This window comes from Astyanax mexicanus, chromosome 11 (genome assembly GCF_023375975.1).
Source record: "Astyanax mexicanus isolate ESR-SI-001 chromosome 11, AstMex3_surface, whole genome shotgun sequence".
Classification (NCBI taxonomy): domain Eukaryota; kingdom Metazoa; phylum Chordata; class Actinopteri; order Characiformes; family Acestrorhamphidae; genus Astyanax; species Astyanax mexicanus.
Genome location: NC_064418.1, coordinates 12,624,885 through 12,649,689, shown reverse-complemented (window position 1 = coordinate 12,649,689; position 24,805 = coordinate 12,624,885). Strand labels below are relative to the sequence as shown.

Sequence of the window (24,805 nt, the reverse complement as noted above, 5' to 3'; positions counted from 1 at the left end):
ACTCTGAGATAGCAGAATCATGATGCTTCCACCACCACGGTTAACATTTGGTACAGTGGTTGCCATGAATAATGCTGGTGAATCTGGTTTTGTAGGCTGCTGTTAATGATGCACTCCATCTATTAAATTAGTAGGAGAGCATCCATACTAAATGTATACTTCATAATATCAAATTAAGACTGACTGTTGAACCCCTTGAAGACCATTAGTCTAAGACCACTTTCTCTTTCATTTTCAGTTTCTCAGAAATCGGTTTGTTACAGAAATGAACAGAACTCTCCTATCCCCCACCCCTCCCCCTCTGCTGTCTCTGAAAGTGAAAGTAGATATTAAACCCTATAAATGCAAGCCAGGATGCGCTGCAGACAAAGAGCATCCCACAGAGAAGAACACAGTCCTCCGCATCACTTCTGATCAAGGCAAGTCAATCATTTCTTCTTACGTCTTCTACAACAGCCTGGTGGAGGAATCACTATATTTAAATAATCATGTTGTTGGTTTTGTTCCATGGGTATTATTGAACTTCTGTTTAATAAAATATAATTAACAAAACGTTATATATTAATAAAATATATGTGCCTTGTTCCACAGGTACAACCATGGGATCAGAAGAATCTAAACCAGGTATGTTTTTTTTATTATTCATTTCTATACTTTGTAAAGACTATTAACTTGCTTATTGCAAAATACAGTAAAATAAGTTTGTACATAGAGCTAAATTTGGAATGCAACGCTTAAGACATACAATCACGTCCAAAAGAATTTGGATAGGTAGATTTTTTTTTGCAAATACCTTAATGGATTTAAAATTGATTTGCTGGAATTGAAGAAATCGTGAGCACAAATTGCAAATCATTTGCTTGAATTAAAGAAAACATGAGCATGAACTGGAAAATTGTTTGCAGAAAGCATGAGTGCAAACTGCTTTTGCTCAAAATCATTTTATTTTTTATCCCTGGCTCTGCTCAGATAAAAGAAAAAAAAATGATTTCTTAAAAAAAAAAAAAAAAAAAAATATATATATATATATATATATATATATATATATATATATATATATATATATATATATATATATATTATGTATTACCTATATATATATATATATATATATATATATATATATATATATATATATATTGTACTTAACAAAAAATGGTGAAATATCCAACCAACCAAACTATTGGCCTGTACTATATATATATATATATATATATATATATATATATATATATATATATATATATATATATATATATATAGCATAGCTTTTCACTATTTAAATATTATTTGATGGCCCTGCTGTACAAACTCGATGTGTGTAATACTGTAATATGACTGTGTAATAATTTATTTTTCTCTCTAATTACACAGCTCCCCGATCTCCATCCCCCGGTAAGATTAAAACTTGTGTTTTTAAGCTTTCAATCAAACATAAAGTCTAAACTAATGTGGATTTCAGTTCACAACACTGTTTATTTAAGACATACGATTCATTTAAACTTTATTTTTGCTCATCATCCAAACTCTTTACTAACTGAGAGGGGAGTAGCAGCATGCTCTGTAGTGATGGGAATTCTTCTGGCTCTTTCGGCTCCCAAGTGGCTCCTTAGATTTTTTTTTGGTTGCTTAAATCAATGTATTTGCAAATTATGCGTAAAATTTATTGCTAGTGTAAAACCATACATTAGCTGCGGTCCAATCTGAAGGGAGCTGCCCAACTAGGCAGCATTTGCAGGCAGCATAGGCGCGCTCCCGAGAAAAGGACTGTCCCATTCGGAAGGTAGCATGTGCTGCCTACCTGGGCAGCTGCCTTATTTTACCCCAATTCTGAAGGCAGCGTGAGATGTATCCTTCACGGCGAAGGCAATCCCATGATGCATTTCACCAGCTCAGAGTTCCAGCGCTCAGATTTAAAAACATGGCGGACGGAGCCGGCCTGCCACGGAGTTTCTGTACAAATGTAAGTAATTTTTTAAGTTGTTTTCCATCGTTGTTTTCGCCTGTACTTCATTTAATGTAAGACCTGACCGGCGGAAGCTACCGTTAGCTTATCGCGCTAATTTACCGGGTAAGCTAACACGCATCTAGCCGACTTACAGAGTACCAAACGCGGCTGCAGCGCTGAGGAAACCCCCACTAGGAAACAAAGATACCCTGGCCGTCCAGTATAAAAAGTTTTAACTGTTTTAAGTCACTGTTACGTATATTACGATTTACTGTGTAAATAGTGTAAACGTGTAGAATAACCTGTAATTTAGTGATTTAATGCGTAAACAGTTTAATTGTTAGAGGGAATAACTAGATTTACCTGTAACTGAGTGATTAATTGTGTAAATAGTGGAATTATGAGCGTGTTCTCCATAAACCACTGTTACTAATTCAGATTTATTTTTTCCACAGGGATGAACGTGGGCCGGGGAAGGTGAACGCTGGTCAGACCGGCTGGAGGCAGCGTTAGCTCCCTTTATGAATATATATTTTTTTCTTTGAATGTAATAAAGTTTTCTCTCTTAACATTATTATTTTTGCTTGCTGTGTTTTATAGTCACTATGCTTATTGTAGTATCACATCTCAACTAGTGGGTATGGGTAAATAAATAAATAAAAAGTTTATGAATCATGTGTTTTATGCAACTAAAAGGTAAAGATAAATTAGCTGACTGTGTATGAATGTACTATTGTGTGAAACGTAGCTTAGTTTGATTATTTAGCTCTGATGGCTCATACAAAATATTTATTATATTATGGTTTCATTACTCATGCATTTCTATGAAGCATCTAATCAAAAATAAATTAAATACATAAATAAAACTGACCATACTCTGAGAATTAAGTGAGGAAAAGTGTAGAATTAAAGTAAATCATGAATATTTAAATATATGTAATATTTGGATGAGTAAAAGAGAAATAGCTGCCGCTGCATTGAGATTTATCCCGAGGTAAGTGATCATTAACTTTAGTTATTTATAAACAGCTCACGAGCACAGCGCGCTAGACGTGATGACGTATGCTGACTCCAGAGCGTGTCCCGAACGCGCTGCCTTATAAGATCCCTTATGGGTGAAAATGCTGCCGAACGAGGGAGCTGCCTTTGAAGGCAATGACTACCTAGGCAGCTCCCTTCAGATTGGACCGCAGCTATTATATGAAATATGTATTATTTATATGGCTTTATTTGTACAAAAATATGAAATAGTAACAATGAAATAAAAAACAATGGCCAATCTCAAGTAAACAAACAGGTCCAATCTCTAAATGTGTAAATTATTTATCTAAATGTGCAACAACATGCAGATAAATAAACAGCACTGAACAACATCAACAAAGTATTACTCAACAAATTAAAAAATAAATGTGCAAATCAAAAAGAAACCAAGCATCCAGGTGATGTTTTTGCAAACTTTAGCAAAGATTGTCATTAACAGAAGGAGCTCTTCTTTGAGCGGTTGATTCTGTTTCTGTTATAATCTGCCCTGTTTTGGAAGAGGTGAAAGATGTTGCTACAATACACAGTTCATGTGATATCACATGTTTAAAACATGGGTAGATTAAGCACTCCCCTTCAATGTTGAATGCTACTTTTGTCAATCAGAATGTGAATCAGTGTCACATCATTTTTTTTAAATATTCTATTGTATCTAAATTCTAGATACTGATCTTGACACTGATCTTAAGTAGAGTATTATTTATATTATTATTATTTTATTGAGTAAATAAAACATTCACCGTTGTAAATACTTGACTTCAATACCAAAATTTGATATCTTCTTACTGGACTTTTGAAATCCTTTGTAATTCCTAAGAATAAAAAATGCCTAAAACTGTATAAATTTATGAATAGCTTTCACTGGTCTATTGTTTCTCTCTCTCTCTCTCTCTCTCTCTCTCTCTCACACACACACACACACATAAATATGACACATAAACATAATTATGTTTAGTATAATATATATAAACTTGTAACACATGTAACCATTATTACCAGTTGGGACCTGCTTTTCCCCCTAATTAATAATATTATTTTTTCCTTTACATTTACAGTTTACCGCTCTCCAAAACCAGGTAAGTTTAACTGATCCATTCCATGTTGAAATGTGCAATAAAACATATAGTCTAAATAATTGAATGTAGCCCATAATTCACAGTGTTAATTAAAGCACTAATTAAAGTTTTTGGAGACTGTTTATGTCAACTGATTACAAACATAGGGCCTTAGTTTCGAAATACGGTGTGTTCAGGTAAATTTCTGACGTATTGCTATCTTGGCAATGGAAAACACAGGTGTGCCACTCACTGAAAAAACCCAGGCAGGCGTCAATAGTCAGATGTTCTTTGCTATTTTGGAAACAGTGCGGGTGTACACCCCTATACCGGTATTATTAAAATTAGCACATGCCTTTTAGACCTTTCGAGTCGTGACAGGCATACTTTTCCCTTGGCTACGATAGCAAAGACACACTCACACCACTAAATCGATCTACACGTTGCACAGTGCCTATTGATTGCTATTTGTCTGTTTCCTGGACATGCATTTAGCTTAGTGGTAGACTGTATGTAGGGTTAGGTATTAAAGTTGTATAATGGTTAGGGTAAAGGTTAGTATCAGGGTTAGGTGTATGGTTATATATTCCATTGATTATGATTTAAATTCAGCTGAGAGTTTAGATACTTTTAACAGATATTCAGTTGAATGTTAGTTAAATGATAATGGTAATGAATCTTTACCAGTGACAAAACTAGCTAAATTCTGTTCAGCAATTAGGAAATAATGAAAGCTAAGTAGCTGAGGGTTTAGTAGCAAAAACTAGTAAGTACTTAATGATCCAACAGGTTTAATCAAGCAGTCACACATAATAATACAGAACTAAGCAGTTTTAGAGTTGTTGCACTACAACAAGAGCTCAATCACTGTACATTTATCTGAAACATATGCTGAATATACTCATATACAGTCATGTTTCCTGTTGGATAAGAATATTTTTGCTTACAGTTTCTTCCTTTTGTTTTTACTAGAATTTGTCACAGTTTTGGGTAAGAAACAGGTCAAGGCTGGAGAAGATGTCACTTTTCGCTGTGAGGCAGACACAGAAGACTTACCTGTGACATGGGAGAAGAAAGGCCAGAGACTGTGTTGTGTGGAGGGCAAACACAAAACAGGAAAAAATGGCACAAATATTTCCTTGGAAATCAAGAACGTCGATCTTGGAGATGAAGGAAACTACACTGTAACCATAAAGAATTCATCAGGAAGTGCCTCATGCTCTGCCATGCTCATTGTTGGTATGTTGGAATTCCATAAAAAATAGTAGATTAAAGTGAATTATTAGTGAATTAATGAATTGTGTGTGGTAATGAGTAATGTAAGTATGTAAGTATTAAATAATAATAATAATATAATATTAATTTTCTTACAGAAATCCCAGAATGGAGGACTGTCCAATGGAAGTAAGACCACCAACTTTTTATTTAACATAAGCACCTTTTCACTTTGCAGCCCTGCTAACATAAACATAGGACACTATCCTACACTCATTATGACTTGATTTTGTTTATGGCACTAAGAAATGTTATTGTTTCTCTCTTAGACAAGAAACAATGGTCAGCACGCTGAAGTCCTTTAAAATTAGTGCAGAGAATGTCAGAGAGCTCCGCTTCCTTCTGCATGGACCAGTTGGGGCAGGAAAATCCAGCATCATAAACACCATTAAAAGCATATTTGAAGGACATCAGTACATCAACTGTCTGACTGCTTCAGATTTAACAGGCGAGAGTTTTACAACAAAGGTGAGCACACAAAGAGCACTTATAGAAGCAACAGCACAAGTGACAAAGACAGGGAGAGAGTGAAATCCCATCAGGTGATTCTTGAAAAGCATTTAGTATGGTTACTTTACCAGAGAGAAGGTTAATGATAGCTGGCTTTTTCATCAAAAGCAGAAATATATTAGACATATATTTGAGGATTTGTATTGAAGTCTGTCACGTTGTTGTTGGTTGAGTTTAGATTTAGAGGCAGTGTGCTGACAGTGTTTATGTGTTTATAGAGCTGTCAGAGATAGCGGAAAGATGTTGCTAGTGGTTGAGGCTAAGAAGGGTTGAGGTTACGTGGGGAATGGCAGAGTATGTTTAAAGGTGTATTATGGTGAGATATGTAGCTGCTTGGTGCATTGTATTGCTTTCCAATGAAAAACAAGTATCTTCATTTTTGTGGATTTTTAGTTTACTACATAGTTTGAACACACAACCTGTCCCTTACACTGTGAAACATTTTATTGATGGACCAATAGAACTTCTTTAACTTCTCTTTTTGAGAAAGAACTATAGAAATTTAAGAAGGTTTTACTTACCCAAATAAAGAGTTTTCATGAGAGAACTCTGTATAGATTAATATCCAGCGCTCATTTGAAAATAGATGTTTATTGATAGTGTATACTGTAATCTGGTGCGTCTTATAGTACAAAAATATGGTACATGTTTTTCATTGAACAGTGATGATATGCTCTTGGGGTAGTGGTATTGAGGTTGTGAGTAAAATCTAGGAAGTGCTGCTGAACTCCAGAATCACGCAGAGGTGTTGTGAGGCCTAATTCTGTAAAACACTGAGGAATGGAGGTGCTGACATGATGATCCTAGAGAGGAGTGGATGGTTAGTAAATGGGTGAAGGGAAGGCTGTGTAAAACTATAACCATAACTAGGTAAAGGATCTTGTTATGTTCCTTGTCATATGAGCTCCATGCATCTTCACATTCCTGTTGCAGAAAAGCTCTAATGATCAGCTGCCCCATCCTACTCTTCATTTCCACACTGATTGATAGAATATCAGATCGCAAAGTTTTAAACTCTGCACAAACAACAAATAATGTGGCTTCTGTCTCAGGAATGGTTCCATCCTGATGTTTTGGGCTTTCTTTGGCTATTTTTGCTTGGACCCCAGAATCGCTGCTTGCGGCTATATTTATTATTATTATTATTATTATTATTATTATTATTATTATTTACAGTACGAGAAGTACAATGTCGGGAACGTCCCTTTCACCTTCCATGATGTGATGGGTCTGGAAAAAGAGCAGTCCAAAGGGGTGCACACTAATGACATCATCAATGCTTTAAAAGGCCACATATCCAAGGACTATACAGTAAGATCTATGTCTCTTTCTCACACAATCAGTCAATCCTGGCTTCTTCATGTTGTTTCAGTAAATAATTTTTTCTCTCATATTTAGTTTAAACCACTTGACCCAATAAATGAAGACAACAGGTACTACATCCTCAACCCCACTCTGAATGATCAGATTCACTGTCTAGTGAGTGTGATTCCAGCAGACAAAATTTCCATGATGGATGATGAAGTCATCCAGAAAATGAAGGAGATCAGAGCAGCAGCGAGTAAATTAGGTGAGCTCACTCTTATATCACTCATGTACAACATAAAAGTAAAATAGAAAGTGTTATTTAGCTACTGCTTATTTACAAAAATCTGTTGTGCTTTGTGTGAAACAAATGCGATTTGTTTTGGGTGTTTTAAGAATTATTTTGTGTAACATTCAGTATAGCTTCTAGTTTCCACTAGTTAAGTAGAAAGCACATCTACACATTTACATCTACTACTTGCTTCTGTGGGTTTATATATACTAGTGAATATCATTGAAAAGTTACTTTATTTCGGTAATTCGGTTAAAAATGTGAAACTCATATATTATATAGACGTATTAAACACAGACTGATCTATTGTAAGTGTTTGTTTCTTTTATTGTTAATTATTAGGGCTTACAGACAATGAAAACCCAAAAATCTGTGTCTCAGGAAGTTAAAATGTTTTATAAGACCAATTGGTACTTTTGTCAATATGGGCAGTGTGCCAAGTCCTGCTGGAAAATGAAATCTGCATCTCTATAAAAGTTGTCAGCAGATAGAAGCATGAAGTGCTGTAAGATTTTCTGGGAAAACACTGCACTGACTTTGGACTTGCTCAAACACAGTGGATCAACACCAGCAGATGACAGACATGCCTCTCCAAACCATCACTGACTGTGGAAACTTTACACTAGACCTCAAGCAGCTTGGAATGTGTGTCTCTCCACTCTTCCTCCAGACTCTGCTTTCTTGATTTCCAAATGAAATGCAAAATTTATTGATGATCAGTGGTTTGGAGAGTCATGTCATGTGCTGGTGTTTTCATTGGCTGTAAGTCATAATCATCAACAATAAAATTATTAATTGCTTCACTAGATCACTTTGTTTGTAATACATCTATATAATATATGAGTTTCACATTTTGAACATGATCCTACAATTGCAATTCTGCTTGCTGTTTACAATCTCAGTTCAAGAATTAAATTAGAATTTAGCTGTCTTTCTCATTTAAAATCTGAATTTTGTACAAACATCTACATATTCCAAATGAGCGCTCAGTACATTCAGACAATTTTTCACCACAATGTACTTAAAAATATAAAGCTAAATGCTGTCAATCAAATGTTGTGGAGCCCACAAAAATAACTTAGTTGTCAGCTTTACAGAGTCTTCTGTACAAGTTTGGGAAGCTTCGCAAGACCACAAAAATATGAGAATAAATTTGTTTTCTGGAATAATAATTGCTCATGTTTGTCTGCTTCAGGAATTCCTCAAGTAGTTTTCATTACAAGAGTGGACAAGGTGTGTGAGATGACCGAAAAAGACATAACTAAGCTCTACCAAAGCAGGAAGATCAAAGAGAAGGTCTGTTCTGATCTTTTTTTAAATGTGTACTTTGACTCCAGAACAACATGGACGGCCATAAAACATTTTACCAAATATATAATTTATATAGAATAGAATAGAATAGAATAGAATAGAATAAAGCTTCATTGTTTTGCCGAAGCAGGGACATTTTCTTTGTTTTTATCATAACAACTTCTTTATATACCTTTTTATTTATCAGTTAGGACTTTATATTATCCCTAAAAAAAACTGTAAAATTTTGATACATCACACACCTACGTTTCCATTAAGAAAAAAAGAAAGCTAAATATAAGATGGCAGTTTTTCTTCCACTGCTATCTAGCACTATGGGTTTAATCACAACACAAAATGTAAACTATTCATTTTAATTATGTACTGCTCTGTTGGTGAGTATCGATTTATTGTTAGAAAACATGATATCACAATGCTTCAATATGTCAATATCTTTTTACATCTAATGTCGCTCTCTGTATCTGCAGATGATGGAGTGCAGTAACAGATTGGGCGTTACAATGAACTGCATCTTCCCTGTGAAGAACTACAGCGAGGAGACCAAGGCCAATGAGAAGCTGAACTGCCTGATGCTGGAAGCTCTTACTCAGATCGTTCATTCAGCTAATGACTTTGTGAAGAAGAATTCAAACCAGCTGAAAAAAGAATAAGATTTATTCATACAAAGCATGTAGTATAAACTGTACGTATTCTGTCATGAATTCTGCCCTTGTTAATAGCACTGCTCCAAACCAGTCACCTGTTGTTCTGCCATTCTGTAAGGATATCAGTTTCAACCTTTTTATTGTTGCTCCCCCTTACTGCTGTTACAAATTAAATAACGTATTTTTAGTACTATATGCAATCAATCACCAAATATGCACTAATTAATGGGCTACAGTCTTATAGTGAAGCTACAGTACGGTCAGTATGTCTATATATACTATTCAAATGCTTCCCAAGCTTGTGGGTGACTGTAATTCCTGCTTTTTAATCTATATGACTATTGTGAAGAAATGCCTTAGTGATGTTGCTGCATTTATTTCATAGGTAAATCTTTTTTTTTTCTTGTGTCAGAAACCAAAAATGCAATGAATGCAAATGATTTGTCATTAGAATGACTAAAACAAATAAAAATATTATGCACACATACTAAAGTGTGGTCTCAATAATCTAAATATTTGCTAAACTAAACATATCTGATGTAATGGGGCATTGGGGAGTTAGGATGGGGTAATGGGGCATTGGGGAGTTAGGATGGAGTAATGGGGCATTGGGGAGTAAGGATGGGCTAATGGGGCTTTGGGAAAATGGGGAAAGGATAATGGAGTCTTGAGGACATGGGGTGGAGTAATAGGGGCATTGGGGAGTTGGAATGGGGTACTGGGGCAATGAAGCGATGGGATGGGGTAATCTGGCATTAGGAAGATGGGGTGGAGTAATGGGGGGTTAAGGAGCTAAAAGGTGGAGCAATGGGCTGGTAAGAAGATACGAGTGCAGTATTTAGGTATTGAAGATATATAGGATATGTGGATATGCTGGAAGAGATGAGGTGGAGTAACAAAATTTTGTGGAGGTGGGATGGGGTAATCAGGCATTAGGGAGATGGGGTGAAATAATGGAGTATTGGGAAGATGGGATGAAGGAAATGGGCATTGAGGAGAGCCTTGAGGACATGGGGTGGAGTAATGGGGTATTGGGGAGTTGGTATGGGGTAATAGAACACTGGAGAAATGGGATGGGGTAATCAGTCATTAGGGAGATGGGCTGGAGTAATGGAGTGTTGGGAAGATGGGATGAAGGAAATGGGCATTGAGGAGAGCCTTGAGGATATGGGGTGTAGAAATGGTGCAGTGACTCATGGGCATAGGGCCTAGTAAAATATATGAGATGGCTGGAGATGTTTACTGTAGGCTACCGATCTATAGAGTATGTGCATATACCATATAGCTGTTTGTTGTGGGGTGTTTAGCAGAACTAGGCCTGTGTGAGGTTGTTTTCTGACTGGATTGAGGTATTGATAATAAATAAAACAGTGTCAGAGTGCTTGTGCATAAATAGCCTCCAAGCCCTTTCATGGATCTCACCTAGTTGCCGTGTTGAACATGTATTAAGTGAGATTAACCCATAAGAGTGCATGAAGACCCTCTGAGATGTTTTCTGTACTGCATCTACTCCCTTTCAGTTTCAGTTTCCCAGAAATCGTCTCTTTGCAGAAAATAAGGTTAGACCGCTCCCCTCATCGATTTCCTCTGAAAGTAAAAGCTGATTGTTATCCTATAAATACAGCAGGAAGTAGGACCAAGGAGCTGCAAACACAAAGAACCAGGACACACCCTTCAGGATTCTTGCAAAGCATTTCCACATGGTTTATTTTGATTTTCACCAAAATATAAAATGAATAAAATGAAACATATAGAGGCACGAAAAAGTAAGTGGAGAAACATTTTGTAAAGATGGTTGAACCCAACAATATCTTCATAAACACAGAAAGACTAAACAGAGCGCAAAACCCGACTTTTAGCTCAACAATAAACAGAGTAAATGAGCTGGTGGTGGTGTACCTTCACAGCGTGAATGCGCAAGTCAGTATCCTCTTCTGAGATGCACAAAAGCACCACTGTGAAGATACGAAGGCGCCGAAATACGAGTGCACCTGCCTATTGAAGGGAATGGCAAGTGACATACTGATTGGTTTATTTTGCGTTATGCCCAAAACACGTTCATGATTAATTAAGAACATTTGTACACACCTTTTGCATGTTTCGAAACGCGGATATACAGAGAGATAGTGAGAGAGAGACAGAGAGAGAGAGAGAAAGAGAAAGAGAGAGCAAGAATAAGCAGGAACTCAAGAACAGTCTGCTCAGAAAAGATCATCTGTTTTTCCATGCAACACTCTTGACCTAAAACTTTATCTGCTGTGGTAACACCCCTTAAGTTAGGTTCTGGCAGCAGGCCTGATTTAAAGGACCCTGATACCATGTTCTGGTAGTGATAGGTTTGGGTATAGGGTAGTGAAGGGGGTATATGGTAGTGTAGTGAGTATAGAGTAGTATTTGACAGTATAGGGTAGTAATAGGGAAGTGTAGGGCATATCGTGTAGAATAGGGTAGTATAGGACAGTACACAATAGCATTGGGTAGAATATGGAGCAGAAGGTAGTGTATAGAGTATTGGGTAATGTAGTGAATAAATAGTAGGCAGTGTGTGGCATTATAGGGTTGTCAGTATAGAGTAGTATAGGGAGGTATGGGGAATTAGGCAGTGTAGGGAATATAGAATAGTATAGGGTAGTACAGTGTGTTACATGATAGTATAGGGTAGTGAAGGGAGTATAGCGTTGTGTATTGAATATCAGGTAGTATAGGGTAGTGCAGGGCATTACACAATAGCATAGGGTAGTGTAGGGGGCTTATAGGGCAGTACTGGGTAGTATAGGTCAGTGTAGTAAGTATGAAGTAGTATAGGGCAGTATGGGGTAGCATCGGGGAGTATAGGGTAGTATAGTGAGTTTATAGGGCAGTACTGGGAAGTATAGGCTGGTGTAGTAAGTGAATATTAGGGTCTAGTACAGGGTAGTGTAGGAAGTATAGGGCAGTATAGGGTATTATAGGGTAGTGAAGTGAGTTTATAGGGCAGTACTGGGTAGTATAAGTTAGTGTAGTAAGTGTGAAGTAGTATTTTGCAATATGGGATATTATAGGGTAGTGAAGAGAGTATAGGGCAATATAGGATAGTGTAGTGTAAAGAGTTTATAGGGCAGTACTGGGTAGTAAAAGTTAGTGTTATATTGTGAGTTATATTGCAGTATGGGGAAAGTGTAGGGAGTAATGTAAGGTGTATAGAGTAGAATAGGGTAGTAGAGAAAGTATAGGGTATTATGGTTGTGTATACCATAGTGACATTCTCCTATACTGTATGTCAAGGAATAAGAATTAATCTAAATCTAATCTCACTTTTACCCCTACAAACATTTTTGTCTCATGTGACCATAAAATTATCCTCCAGATAGCTTTTTCTTTATTAACATGTTCAGCTGAAAGGTCTCTAAATAATTGGGGCTTCTTTTCCAGATGGAAGCCTCCCATCTGACTGGATTGGGGGTCACTGATACTATAGACTATAGAAGTATTGTGGTCATAGTGGAGGGTGCTAACACCTCGTCTGTGTTCATGTATCATGAACAGTGGTTGCTGAGTGTGATGCTGGTGAATCTGTTTTTTTGTTTTTAGATATGTATAATGCACTGCATCTAGTTGCTATGCGACAAGAGTTAATCCCACAGTGATGGAGCCCCTTTGAGGGCCTTGTTTTCTTGTTTTTCTTTCCACACTGCCTTAAATTTCCTTTCGGTTTCAGTTTCCCAGAGATCAGTTATTCAGAAAACAGCATAAAACCCCTCCCTCCATCCAACACCTTTTAAAGTAATGATGTAAGACTTCATTGTATAATTTTAGCAGACAGGAGGCTCACAGGTGCACAGAGCATCCCATCAAGAAGGACACAGACCTTTGCATCACTTCTGATAAAAAGGTGAGTCAATTGTTTCTTCGGACGTTTAGATAACACTTAATTTGAAGGGTATCTACATAGGTGCTGTATAACACATTCATAAGCATTGAATAATGCTTTATGGAGCAATGCTGTAAGAGCCTAAATTTAGTTTATGTATATAATGTTTATCTGGTTGTTGGATTATTAGAAAGAATAACATATTTCAAGTTCATTATTACGTACAATTAATTTTTATTTGAAGGATTTACAGTTCATATGTTAATATATAGAATTTAGGTATTTATATAGATCATTTATGTATTGTGGAAAGTTAGATTTAGAACAGAGTGGTTGCCTTGCTAGCTGTGGGTAATTGGACTCTACCATGAGAAGGAGGCTGTGGGAGGGGCTAAGAGTTCCAGAGAGAATCAGGAGAGGGAGGGGGATAGGGCAGTTGGTGAACAAGAAGGAGAAGATGGAGCCTTAAAGCCAAACAGTTTTTTGACCTCTCTCTCTCTCTTTCTTTCTTTGTTAAGTTCCCCTTTTTGGTTAGCTTTGGAAGGACTTTGGAAGAATGTAACCTAACTTGGAAGAAGTAAACTGTTCAACTTTAAACCCAATGGTTCTGTGGATTTCTTGTCGTATTTCCTTTTTTTTGTTTTTTGGTGGACTTAACCAAAGGGAGTGTGGTAGAGCGTCAAGCTGAGGCTTATTCTGAAATGGAAACTATAAATGCTTTCAAATTGATGAACTTAAACTAAAGTGATGGATGTTTTTTTGTTTGTAACATTGTTGTAACACTGTTATGAGGCAGCATTGCCATAGGATGTGACGTTTATAAGACAGATGCCTATTTGTGAATGATGTATATTAGTTATATTCCTTATGTTGAAGCCCTCAAACTAAAGTGGTGCCATATTACTTATTAACAACATCTTTATTAACCATCCTAACCATATAACTGACAGCAAAGGGTTTTTATAAAACACATACATACATTCTCTTACTGTTTAATTAATAAAAATATCTTAATTTCAAAGTAATCAAATGAAAAAATGTTTTGAATTGTTAGTGCATACGGGCAGGAACAGAGAATTGGAACAGTGCCTTTTAAATGTTCATTTTCCACAAATAAACAAAACCAGCAGCCTTGATAGCAGCTGAGAAAATGACATAACTTATTTTTCGCACTATAAGGCGCACTTAAAATCTTCTAATTTTCTCAAAAATCGTCAGTGTGCCTCATAATCCGGTACACTTCATGTATGAATTTTACCAATCAGGTTGTAAGGAGCCGTAAAGCCACTTCACTGAAGTACAGCGTTATACAGGAGTTTTAGTTTAGTTCTCCAGCACTGGGGCTGCTTTTTTGCCATTCAGAGGTGAGTATTATCAGCCTGTAGACTGCTGCTAACCCTGGCTAGCACTGCTGGAGCAGTGCTAACTGTGCTCAGTGCCAGCTCTTTTGCCATTCAGAGGTGAGCATTATCGGTCTGTAGCCTGCTGTTAAACCCGGCTATCACTGCTGGAGCAGCATTAGCATTAGCCACTAAGCGCCAGATCTTTTGCCATTCAGAGGTGAGTATTATCGGCCTGTAGCCTGCTGCTAACCACAGGTACCACTGCTGTAGCAGCATTAGCATTACCCGCTAACCGTGCTAAACTCTAGCTATTTTGCCTTTCAGGGCTGAGTATTATCAAGCTGTAGCCTGCTGTTAACCCGGCTATCACTGCTTGAGCAGCATTAGCATTAGCTGCTTATCGCACTAAGCTCTAGCGGATAGCCGCTAATGTTTATGCTCTAACCTTAGTGCTGGAGAAATTTGGGAATCTAAGCTTACTATAAATAAATGGAAGGTTGTCTTTTTAAGAATTACAGTACAGTACAGAATCAATACAGTTGTTTTATGCAGTGTCACCTGAGGGCCCGAAGATCAGAAGCTTCCAATATTGATCATCAGCCTTGTCCAGTAGTTGCTAATGTTTATTTCAGAGGACTGTAAGGGCCTTTGCAAAACCTTCGTTGTATTCCTGCTGATTTAGGTTTGAGAGTTTATCATCATAATTCTGCCTACAATCATTCTCTTTAATTTTGTTTTGCCTGTTTTGTTACAGACACTGTCATTTGTGCTGGCATAATGAATTTCCTATTTGGTAAGTTTAAATAATCTATTTTATGGAATCTAGAAACATACTTACTTAAACAAACATAGCTTACTAAAATGTTTTTGATTTATACAGTCTAATCAGAATTGTATGACCACCTCCTTGTTTCTACACTCATTGTCCATCTTATCAGCTCCATTGGCCACATAAGAACACTTTGTAGTTCTATAATGATCTGTAAATATATTTTCTATATAATGGAATTGTTTCTGCACTCAGCTTAACCACAATATTACGTCATAAAATGTGGCACACCTAGTCTTGCTTTCCTAACAAATAAATCTCTTTTTTCTCGAATTATGCAGGACCCAGCACTTCAAAACCTGGTAAGTTTCAATGATCCAGTAAAAAAACTTAAAGCACAAATCAAATTTTCATCTTCTTATTCAAACTTATATAAAAAAACATTAGAATAATGAGTTCCTGTAATATGACTGGAATTAAGCCTTCATAACTGCCATAAACTAAGGCTAAGATTTAAGTAAGAGTAGGACCCCATAAGTATTTTGTATATACTGATTTATAGAAAACTGTTAAACTGTAAGTGTTGGGAAACCACAAGGTAATTGTCATAAAGTTACCTAGTTGTTACACTCTTGTTCCTGGTTGTTCTCATGTTCATTATTTATACCTACAGTTTTGGTGAATGCAGTTATTTTTTATTAAAATACTTTACAGGGTTACATTGTTGCGTCTATTGGTCAACAGTTCCTTAAATGGCCTAAATGTTTGGACAAGGATTTTAAAGACTTGCATAAAGCAATTATTTATGAAACATGTTTTCATTGTTAATTTGTGCCCTATGCAATAATATCTGTATGAAATTCACATTGTAATCATATGTGATATACTCTATGCTGTGAAGCTTCATTGCTAAATATACCTTAATTATATATTATACATTTATTTGTATTTTATGGATCTCCAATTCTACCTCCTACAATTTAAATTAGAATTGCAATTCCACTTCCTGTTCACAATCCCAATACAAATTTCAAATTTAAGGAACACATTTTAATTCAGTGGTCATTATCAATTTAATAAAAAAAAATGTACAACCCTGTTAGTGTGTACGGGCAGGATCAGAGAATTGGAACAGTGCCTTTTATATGTTAATTTTACACAAATAAACAAAACCAGCAGCCTAGATATCAGCTGAGAAAATGTCAAATCGTATTTTTTGGCACTATAAGGCCCACTCAAAATAAATTTTTTTTTTTTTTTTTCTCTAATTATACAGGTAGCCCTATTATTATAGGGCTCTATTTTACAAACAGCATCCCTCATTGCTATCTTACACCCTGCTAACAGTCATAAATAAAACTCAATCCATATTATTCTCCTCATTTGATCTTTTCACGTAGTCATTAGCTGAATGCACAATCTGAGTGAAGGCTTCCAGCATCAGGCAGTTCAGCTTCTCATCGAACTTGGTCTCCTCACTGTAGTTCTTCACAGGGAAGATGCAGCTCAATGGAACATCCAGCTTGTTACTGCACTCCTTCATCTGGACACACATAATTATATTTCTTTATCTGTTACATATTTCATAGCAGTTTCTATTATTATGGACTGAAAGTACAGGCTAGTACGAGTGTGACTGACCTTATCCTTGATCTTCTTGCTTTGGTAGATCTTACCCAGGTCGTTCTGTGTCAGCCTGCACGTTTGGTCCACTCTTGTCATGAACAGCACTTGAGGAATCCCTGCAATGCAGAAAGCAGAGGAACATGAGCCCTTACAGATCACACGGGTTTGCTTGGTGGTTGTCTGAAGCTCAAAAAAACTTTCAGTTTTTCACAAAATGCAGACCAGCTGAAAGGGATTAAGCCTAGTCTTAATGAATTTTCACACCAGCACTATTTGCTCTGGTTAAATGGACTTTTTAAATAATGGATTTTATTTAAGTTAAACTGCTGTTCAGGTCCAGTTAAACCTGCTATATTAGCCACATTATTATCACTGCTGTAAACAAACACTGTCTCTGGTGCTGCTCCATGCTAAGCTGTTTCACACTGAATACCATATGTGCAGCATTCACTGCTCACGACCAAGCCACTCCTTTACTACTAGGACATCCCACTGAAAACACTGTGTTTAAAACCGCATAATATATATTTATATATATATACACATAATATTTTCTGCATTCAATGTTGAAGTAGCTTCACGCTGCACAAATATACACGCTGGTCTGGAAAGCAAGACCTAGTCGGAGAGTAACTTGTTACAGACAGCTCTGACCAATCAGAGGAGACAAAGTGATTTTGCCTGAGTGAAAACAAACACAAAACTCATCAACTGGTTCAGACCAGCGAAACTACAGGTGTGAAAACACCCTGCTATATTTTCTGTCAATGGAAAATCTCCATTTAAATGATGCAAATCCATCAAATCCGTTAGATTCATCATGTACATCCAAAAGTATCCCTTCAAAATTTAGTAATTAGGAGTATGAACTAAAAATAGTTTGCTTGCTTGAATTAAAGAAATTATGAGTATAAAATACTACATCATTTGTTCACATTAAAGAAATAATGAGCATGGAGTGCTACATCGTTCACTTGAGTTAAAGAAATCGTGAGCAAGAAGTGCTGCATCATTCACTCAGACTAAATAAATCGTGAGCACGAAGTGCTACATTGTTTAATTTAATGAAAGAAAAAGTGAGTATGAAGTGCTACAATGTTATCTCGAGTTTTGCAAATCTAATTGCAAATCTCTTACACTTTTTAAAGAAAAAGGGAGCATAAAGTGTTAAACATTTCACTTGATTTTTTACTCATGGTTTATTTAGCCTTTAATTGAAAAAAATGAAGCACCTAAAGCATTCACACAAATTCTTGTCAAAACCACAAATTGTTGAAGAAAATTACAGATATAAGAGTGAGCTCACCTAATTTACTCGCTGCTGCTTTGATCTCCTTCATTTTCTGGATGACTTCATCCTCCATCATGGAAATTCTGTCTGCAGGAATCACACTCACTAGACAGTGCATCCGGTCATTCAGAGTGGGGTTGTGGATGTAGTATCTGCTTGTAGTAAATATTGGATCTACAGGGTTAAACTATACATAAGAGACAAAAATGTGGAAATATCATGAAGAAGCTAGGATTGACTTTATTTTGGTTTTAAATAGTTTAGTGTGTGTTTGTGTGTTTCCGTGGTTTCTGTGTGTGTGTGCATGTGTATGTGTGTGTTTGTGTGTGTGTATCTTACTGCGTAGTTGTCAGCTATGTGGCCTTTTAAAGCGTTGATGATGTCTTCAGTGTGCACCCCTTTCGTATCTCCATCTTCTAGACCCCTCACATCATGCATGACGAAAGGTACATTCCCAAGACTGTACTTCTTAAACTGTTTTATGTGATGATAATAATAAAACCATACATGTAATTACAAAATAAACAGACCCGATCAATTGGATTGGTGATAATATCTGGAATTAAATGGGATTAAAAGTTAGTGTTAAATGTACAAGATAAAAAACTTAACCCAGTTAGAAGCAGCTCTGATAAAGCTGGATTAGCGGCCCTGTTTACATGCAGCCAAATAATCCGTTTATAATCAGATTAATAGCTCAATCGGAATAGAACACATCCATTTATACACCTCAGTCAGAGTAGCCAGATTAAAGCAGTTTTGAATACCATATCTATCAAACTGAACAAAGGTGGATAATTATTTATAATAGAATATTTAGAAAAAGAATTTATAATAAGAATAATATCCATTAATAACAATGTAAATTTCTGCATTCCATTCCATTTCCAATTGCACATACACGGCAACAGCGTTCGTCGTACGTGTCTACTGCATGCAGAAGTGTCAAGTACAAATACTTTAACTTTGGTTTTTGGTTATCTATACTTTACTGGAGTAGTTAATTTTACTTTTCACTTCTACTCTTTACATTTCCACACAGTTATCTAAACCTTCTCCTCCTTACATTCTAAACACAGCTTTGTAACTCTCTCCATCCAGAAGTGGATTTCATTGTGGTTGGATGAGAAGTATAGCCATATACTATTCTTACACACTATTGGTTTATACGATCCATCACTCCTGCGCACGTTACACCCACACTCCAGCAAGAACATAGCAGACATATGTAGCCTAATATGAAGATGACCCGTAGCAGAGACTCAAGAGAACTTGAGCCAAATGTCCAACTAAGCCCCAACTTCTTTAATATATTTGCATTGTACTAAAATAGATTAATTTTCAATGCGTATATATATATGGCCAGGGTAAAGGCTAAGCAGAAGTTCATCTGAGAAATGTAAAATCAGCCACAGCATCTTTCAAAAAGCTGATTCAAAAGATTAGACACTTTTTTTAACTGAAGCATATACTTACTTTTACTGTAAAGGCCTTTGTTACTTCTGGTGCAGCCAGACAGTTGATGAACTGAAATCCTTCAAATATGCTTTTGACAGTGTTTATGATGCTGGATTTCCCTGCTCCGACTGGTCCATGCAGGAGGAAGCGGAGGTCCCTGACATCCTCCCGACTAATTCTTAAGGTCTTTAGGTAGCCGATCATTGGATCTTGACTAGAAGGGTACAAAAAGAAAACAAACAAATCAGTTACTAGAACCACTTATGATATTACACTCCCAATCCCTTTACAGACTCTTCCTCTTTCTTGAACTTCAGTCGTCAGACAGCCAATCAGCACTTGATGGGCAGATCAGCTTCACCGGAGTTCTAAATCTCTTCAACTGTGGGTTACTTGCACATTTGTGCTTTGTTTAAATTGTGTTGAATGAAGTCAGAATGCTAAATGTTCCCCTGCTAACCTCCCTTATTCCAGAGAACACAGTTCCACTGCCCTACAGCTTAATGCTGGTGGGGGGTACACATTTCTGTAGCCCACATCTAGTTTTTGATGTGGTGACAGATTGATACATCACTGTTTATCTGCCCCAGACAATCCTGTTCTATTGTCAGTAAATCTCTACAGGAACTAGACAAGCTGGGTGCATACACATCACCTATCATGTTACATAGTTTTATTCTTATCTCATGTTAAAGAGTTAAATTGGACTTACCTACACTGGATGGTTCTCCATGGATTGAGTTCTGTAAGAATATAATTATTGAATTAATGCAGACTAATATTACAATCAGTGATTAAAAAGCTTTATTTAATTCAACCTGTAAATGTATTATATTCCCTGAATTAATTCCCCTGACATGGTTTTGTTAAGAGTTATTTTTTACAATGTTGATGGAGATTTCTATTATTGTTATTGGTATGGCTCTTATCTAGGGTGCTGTTAAAGCAGCACTAGGTAGGATTTCCTTGATTTTTGATCTTTTTAAAGAAGTAAAATTACAGCTTGAAACTCACTGCAGCGCTGCATTGAGGTGTAATAGGAGGAATAGCGGTGCTCTCGTGTCTGTACTGGAGCTCCTCTGAGCTCAAACCAGACTCTTAAAGTTTCCAGAGGCAGCCGAGACCAACGCTCGCGAGAACTGCGACCTGCTTTCCGACCTTTAGTTCTAACAGTTCTACAAGGACTACTGGTTCATTCTTTACAAACTAACATACAGACACTCTGGCAGAATCTGGAAAGAGACCGAATGTGTCTGTGAAAGCCAGAAAACGAGAAAGAGAAACTAACCTGCCTGAGACATTTATTACACTCTACAGCTGTAGGGGGAGCCCATTTGCACAATATCTCAATCCTACCTAGTGGAGCTTTAACTCTGAGGCTGGTACCCCTAAAGAACTTAGCTCTTGTTCTTCCCTTCCTGGGGTGGGCTTGATGAGATTTCCGCAATTCACTGCAATTACAACTATAAGTGCTTTGGTGTTTGTCTCTACCAGCTTTGTGCATCTACAGGCTGAGATTTTTGCCCACTTTTCTTTATAAAACAGCTCAAGTTGGATGGAGAGCATCTGTGAACAGCAATTTTCGATTTAAGACTGAGCCATTTTAACACATGAATATTATTTGATCTAAATCATTCTCCTGTAGCTTTGGCTGTATGTTTAGGGTCATTGTCTTGCTGGAAGGTGAATCTCCTTCCCAGTCTCAAGTCTTTTGTGGCCTCCAACAGGTTTTCTTTCAAGATTGCCCTGTATTTAGCTCCATCCATCTTCCCATTAACTCTGACCAGCTTCTCTGTCCCCGCTGAAGAAAAGAAAAGCGTATCTACAGCATGTTGCTGAGACCACCATGTTTCACAGTGGGGGTGGTGTGTTCAGAGTGATGAGCAGTGTTACTTTTCCTCCCCATATAGCACTTTGAATTTAGGCCAGAATTTCAACATCGGTCTTATTTGACAAAATAACCTTCTTCCATATGTTTGCTGCAACTGCAAACAGCAAGTCATATGCTTCGTTTAACAATAGATTTTTTCTTGACACTCTTCCATAAATGCCATATTTGTGGAGCACATGACTTATGATAGTTATCCTGCATACAGATTCTCCCAACTGAGTTATGGATTTCTGCAGCTCCTCCAGAGTGACCATGGGCCTCTTGGCTGCTTCTCTGATCAGTGCTCTCCATGCTCGATCTGTCAGTTTGGGTGGCGGCCATGTTTTTGTAGGTTTGCAGTTGTAGAATACTTTTTCTATTTTTGGATGATGGATTGTACAGTGCTCCATGGGATTCTCAAAGCTTGGGATATGTTTTTATAACCTAACCCTGCTTTAAACTTCTCCACAACTTTATCTCTGACCTGTCTGGTGAGTTCCTTGATCTTCATGATGCTGTTTGTTCACTAGTGTTCTTTAACAAATCAGAGGTTTTCACATTTTTATAAATGTATAATTTTCGTCCCACTTCACACTTATGCAATACGTTGTGTTTGTCTATCAAGATTGTGGTTGTAAGGTGAAAAAATGTTGAAAAAAAAATGTGGTAAAAATTAAAGGATTATGAATACTTTTGCAAACCACTGCATATTTTATATTTATATATGTTATTTCCTCATGCAAGTCAGAATTCTTACATACCAACAGTGACATTGGCATTGCACGAGACACGGCATGATGAATTCTCTATGATCACAGTGTAGTGTCCTTCATCTCCTGCTTCAGCATTCCTGATTTCCAGATAAATCATTGTGCCAGTTTTTCGTGTGTTGTGTTTGCCTTCCACACGATCCAGTTTGTGGCCGTTCTTTTCCCATATCACGTTCAATTTTCCTGTGTTTATCTCACACTGCAGGAGCACGTCTTCTCCCATTTTCACTTGTTTATCAACCAAAAAGGTGTTAAACTCTGTTGGAAACAGATGAAAGAGATTATATGAAAATGATCCTTAATCTGCATACTACCATAATCAGATTTACATGAGAATGATCTTATTCCTTACTCCTACATCTAACTACATCAAACAGGTAAAGAAAACCCACAGAAAGAGTCAGACTGTCAAATCTGTCTTCAAATACATTTAAAAGAAAAACTGAAAAGTGAAAGCAGAGAAATTGAAATATGAATGTAAATTAATACTGAACTCTTCCAGACTGTGAAGAAATGCATAATGAATCAGGTAGTAACTTAAAATTAATTAAAAATCGAAATACTTTGTGAAGCATTTAGGTGCTCGTATCTGAAGGTCTGTTAACTTGTGGTTTCTGAGGGTAACTGGTAACCCTTATAAAATTATCCTGTCTAACAGAGGGAACTCCTTTTCTGGGCCAGTCCTGATGAGAGCCAGTTTTATCATAACATTTTTTATTTCTTACTTGTATTAGAACCAGGTGCTTTGCTAGCTCATTTTTAGGGGGCCTAACCATCCCCAAAATGATTCCCAGCACCCTTAAATGTGAAAAAAAGTTCTGTTTATGTTGTTTTTTAAACAGAGGTTTGTGTCTGATAAGCTAAAAAAAAAAATCTATCCCAGTAGGTAAATTATTAACCCTTTGATGTGCAACATATGGACTCCCCATCTAATGTGCAACACGGGTCAAAAAGCATTCATTTTTAATGTAACTTAATGTATGGCTGGGGGTTTCTATGATATATCTTAGTTTTCATTTAAACATCACAATTTATTCTGTTGTTGTGAGATGTGATATATTTTCTCTCTGTGTGTGTGTGTGTGTGTGTGTGTGGCCAGCCAGTCAGAAATGGTTCAGGTTCTAATTCAGATTCAAGTGAGAGAATAAGGTAAAAATAAATGACGGAATTTCATTGCCCGGAATTTTTTCCTTGAAAAAATCATATTAGGCTTTCTGTTTTATCATTTTTAAATAAAAGTAACAAAACCTGTCTTCTGTACACAATTGTTTGTGTATCTGATTTGAAACTAAATGATTCTATTTCTTCTAATATGACAATATAATGATCCAATGTGATCTAATTTAATTTGGATCATTTTCCTCAGTAAATAAATGACCAAAGATTATATTTTTGTCTCATTTGTTGAACTGGGTTCTCCTCTTTATCTACTTCTAAGACTTAAGGTTAGAAAATCTGAAGATTTTTTGGTGATATTTATGCAGAAATACAGAAAATTCTAAAAGGTTTACAAACTTTCCTGCACGACTGTAGATGAGAGAAATGCTTAATTGGTTATAAGATTTGGAAAGTTTGAATAATTTGAACTCACCAGGTTTTGGACGGCATTGCTTAAAAAAGCTCATTTTTAATCTGCAGATGAATGTCCACTGGAGGCCTGCAGAACAAGAATCAAGTCAATATGTTTACTAGTCTAATTCTTGGTGGTGCCTTGACAGATGCAACACTGATGCCTGACTGCTAACTTAACTTAGCAAGGATTACAAACTATTAAATGAAAGGTTTAAAGACCAGAAGACTTGTGCTCTGCTGGTACAAGTGCTTTTTAATTCCGCAGATATTTAAATCTGGCTTTACCTGTTTTGTTTCTTGTAAGAAACAAAGAGTTCACATAGTTTAATCTCTGATGAAGGAAAAAATAGAAGTCAGAACTGCAGAACTGGTTGTGTAGCAGTTATGGCATGAGCTGCATTTTCACTCTCCTGAAAAAAAGTTTCAAAAGATTATAGGTAAAAAAACAAAACAGAAAAATTTAACAAAAAGCTTTATTTGTTTTTTTTTCACCTATTTAAAGTTAAGTTAACTTAATACAGAAATATATAGGAATCTGTTTGCAACACAAATGAACACAGACTACGGGAATTAATGAACTTACCTGTATGAGAAGTGTCAGCTGAGCTCTCGTGTCTTCGTCTAACGCCCTAAGTCTCAGCCTCTTTCATTTAAAGGCTCTTATTCTACTTTCACTTTCAACATCATGTGAGGAAACTAGGTTGGGACTGAGAGCTTCAGTATAACCTGTAAAAGAGCTGCAATTTTTCCAATAAATTTGACAAAATAATGAACAGAAAATATGAGTTTTAGTTTGATTGTTAGTTTTTTTTTTTTTTTTGCAAAACTTACATAAAGTTTGACTTAAAATGTTAAATTGTGCAAACTTACTTTTA

At 36.5% G+C, this 24,805-nt stretch overlaps 2 protein-coding genes and 1 long non-coding RNA gene across 3 annotated transcripts; 2 read left to right on the top strand and 1 right to left on the bottom strand.

Moving 5' to 3' along the window:
• Positions 1-1,692: 1,692 nt before the first annotated feature.
• Positions 1,693-2,522, top strand: LOC125804895 (uncharacterized). The gene is made up of 2 exons (XR_007441117.1): positions 1,693-1,963; positions 2,404-2,522. It is a non-coding gene; the product is annotated as an uncharacterized LOC125804895 (long non-coding RNA).
• A 1,749-nt stretch (positions 2,523-4,271) lies between these two features.
• On the top strand, positions 4,272-9,448 carry LOC107197180 (interferon-induced protein 44-like). Its single transcript, XM_049484816.1, has 8 exons — positions 4,272-4,284; positions 4,876-5,283; positions 5,418-5,448; positions 5,589-5,787; positions 7,006-7,140; positions 7,228-7,399; positions 8,622-8,722; positions 9,205-9,448. Exons 1-8 carry the CDS (start codon positions 4,272-4,274, stop codon positions 9,385-9,387), a joined length of 1,242 nt encoding a protein of 413 aa, XP_049340773.1. The 3' UTR covers positions 9,388-9,448.
• Positions 9,449-16,604: 7,156 nt separating this feature from the next.
• On the bottom strand, positions 16,605-23,532 carry LOC111189951 (interferon-induced protein 44-like). The gene is made up of 8 exons (XM_049484815.1): positions 23,523-23,532; positions 22,350-22,655; positions 20,431-20,461; positions 19,737-19,932; positions 18,600-18,734; positions 18,276-18,447; positions 16,985-17,085; positions 16,605-16,886 (listed from the first exon to the last, which is right to left on the bottom strand). The coding sequence occupies exons 1-8, from the start codon at positions 23,530-23,532 to the stop codon at positions 16,704-16,706; spliced, it is 1,134 nt and encodes a 377-aa protein (XP_049340772.1). The 3' UTR covers positions 16,605-16,703.
• Positions 23,533-24,805: the final 1,273 nt, after the last annotated feature.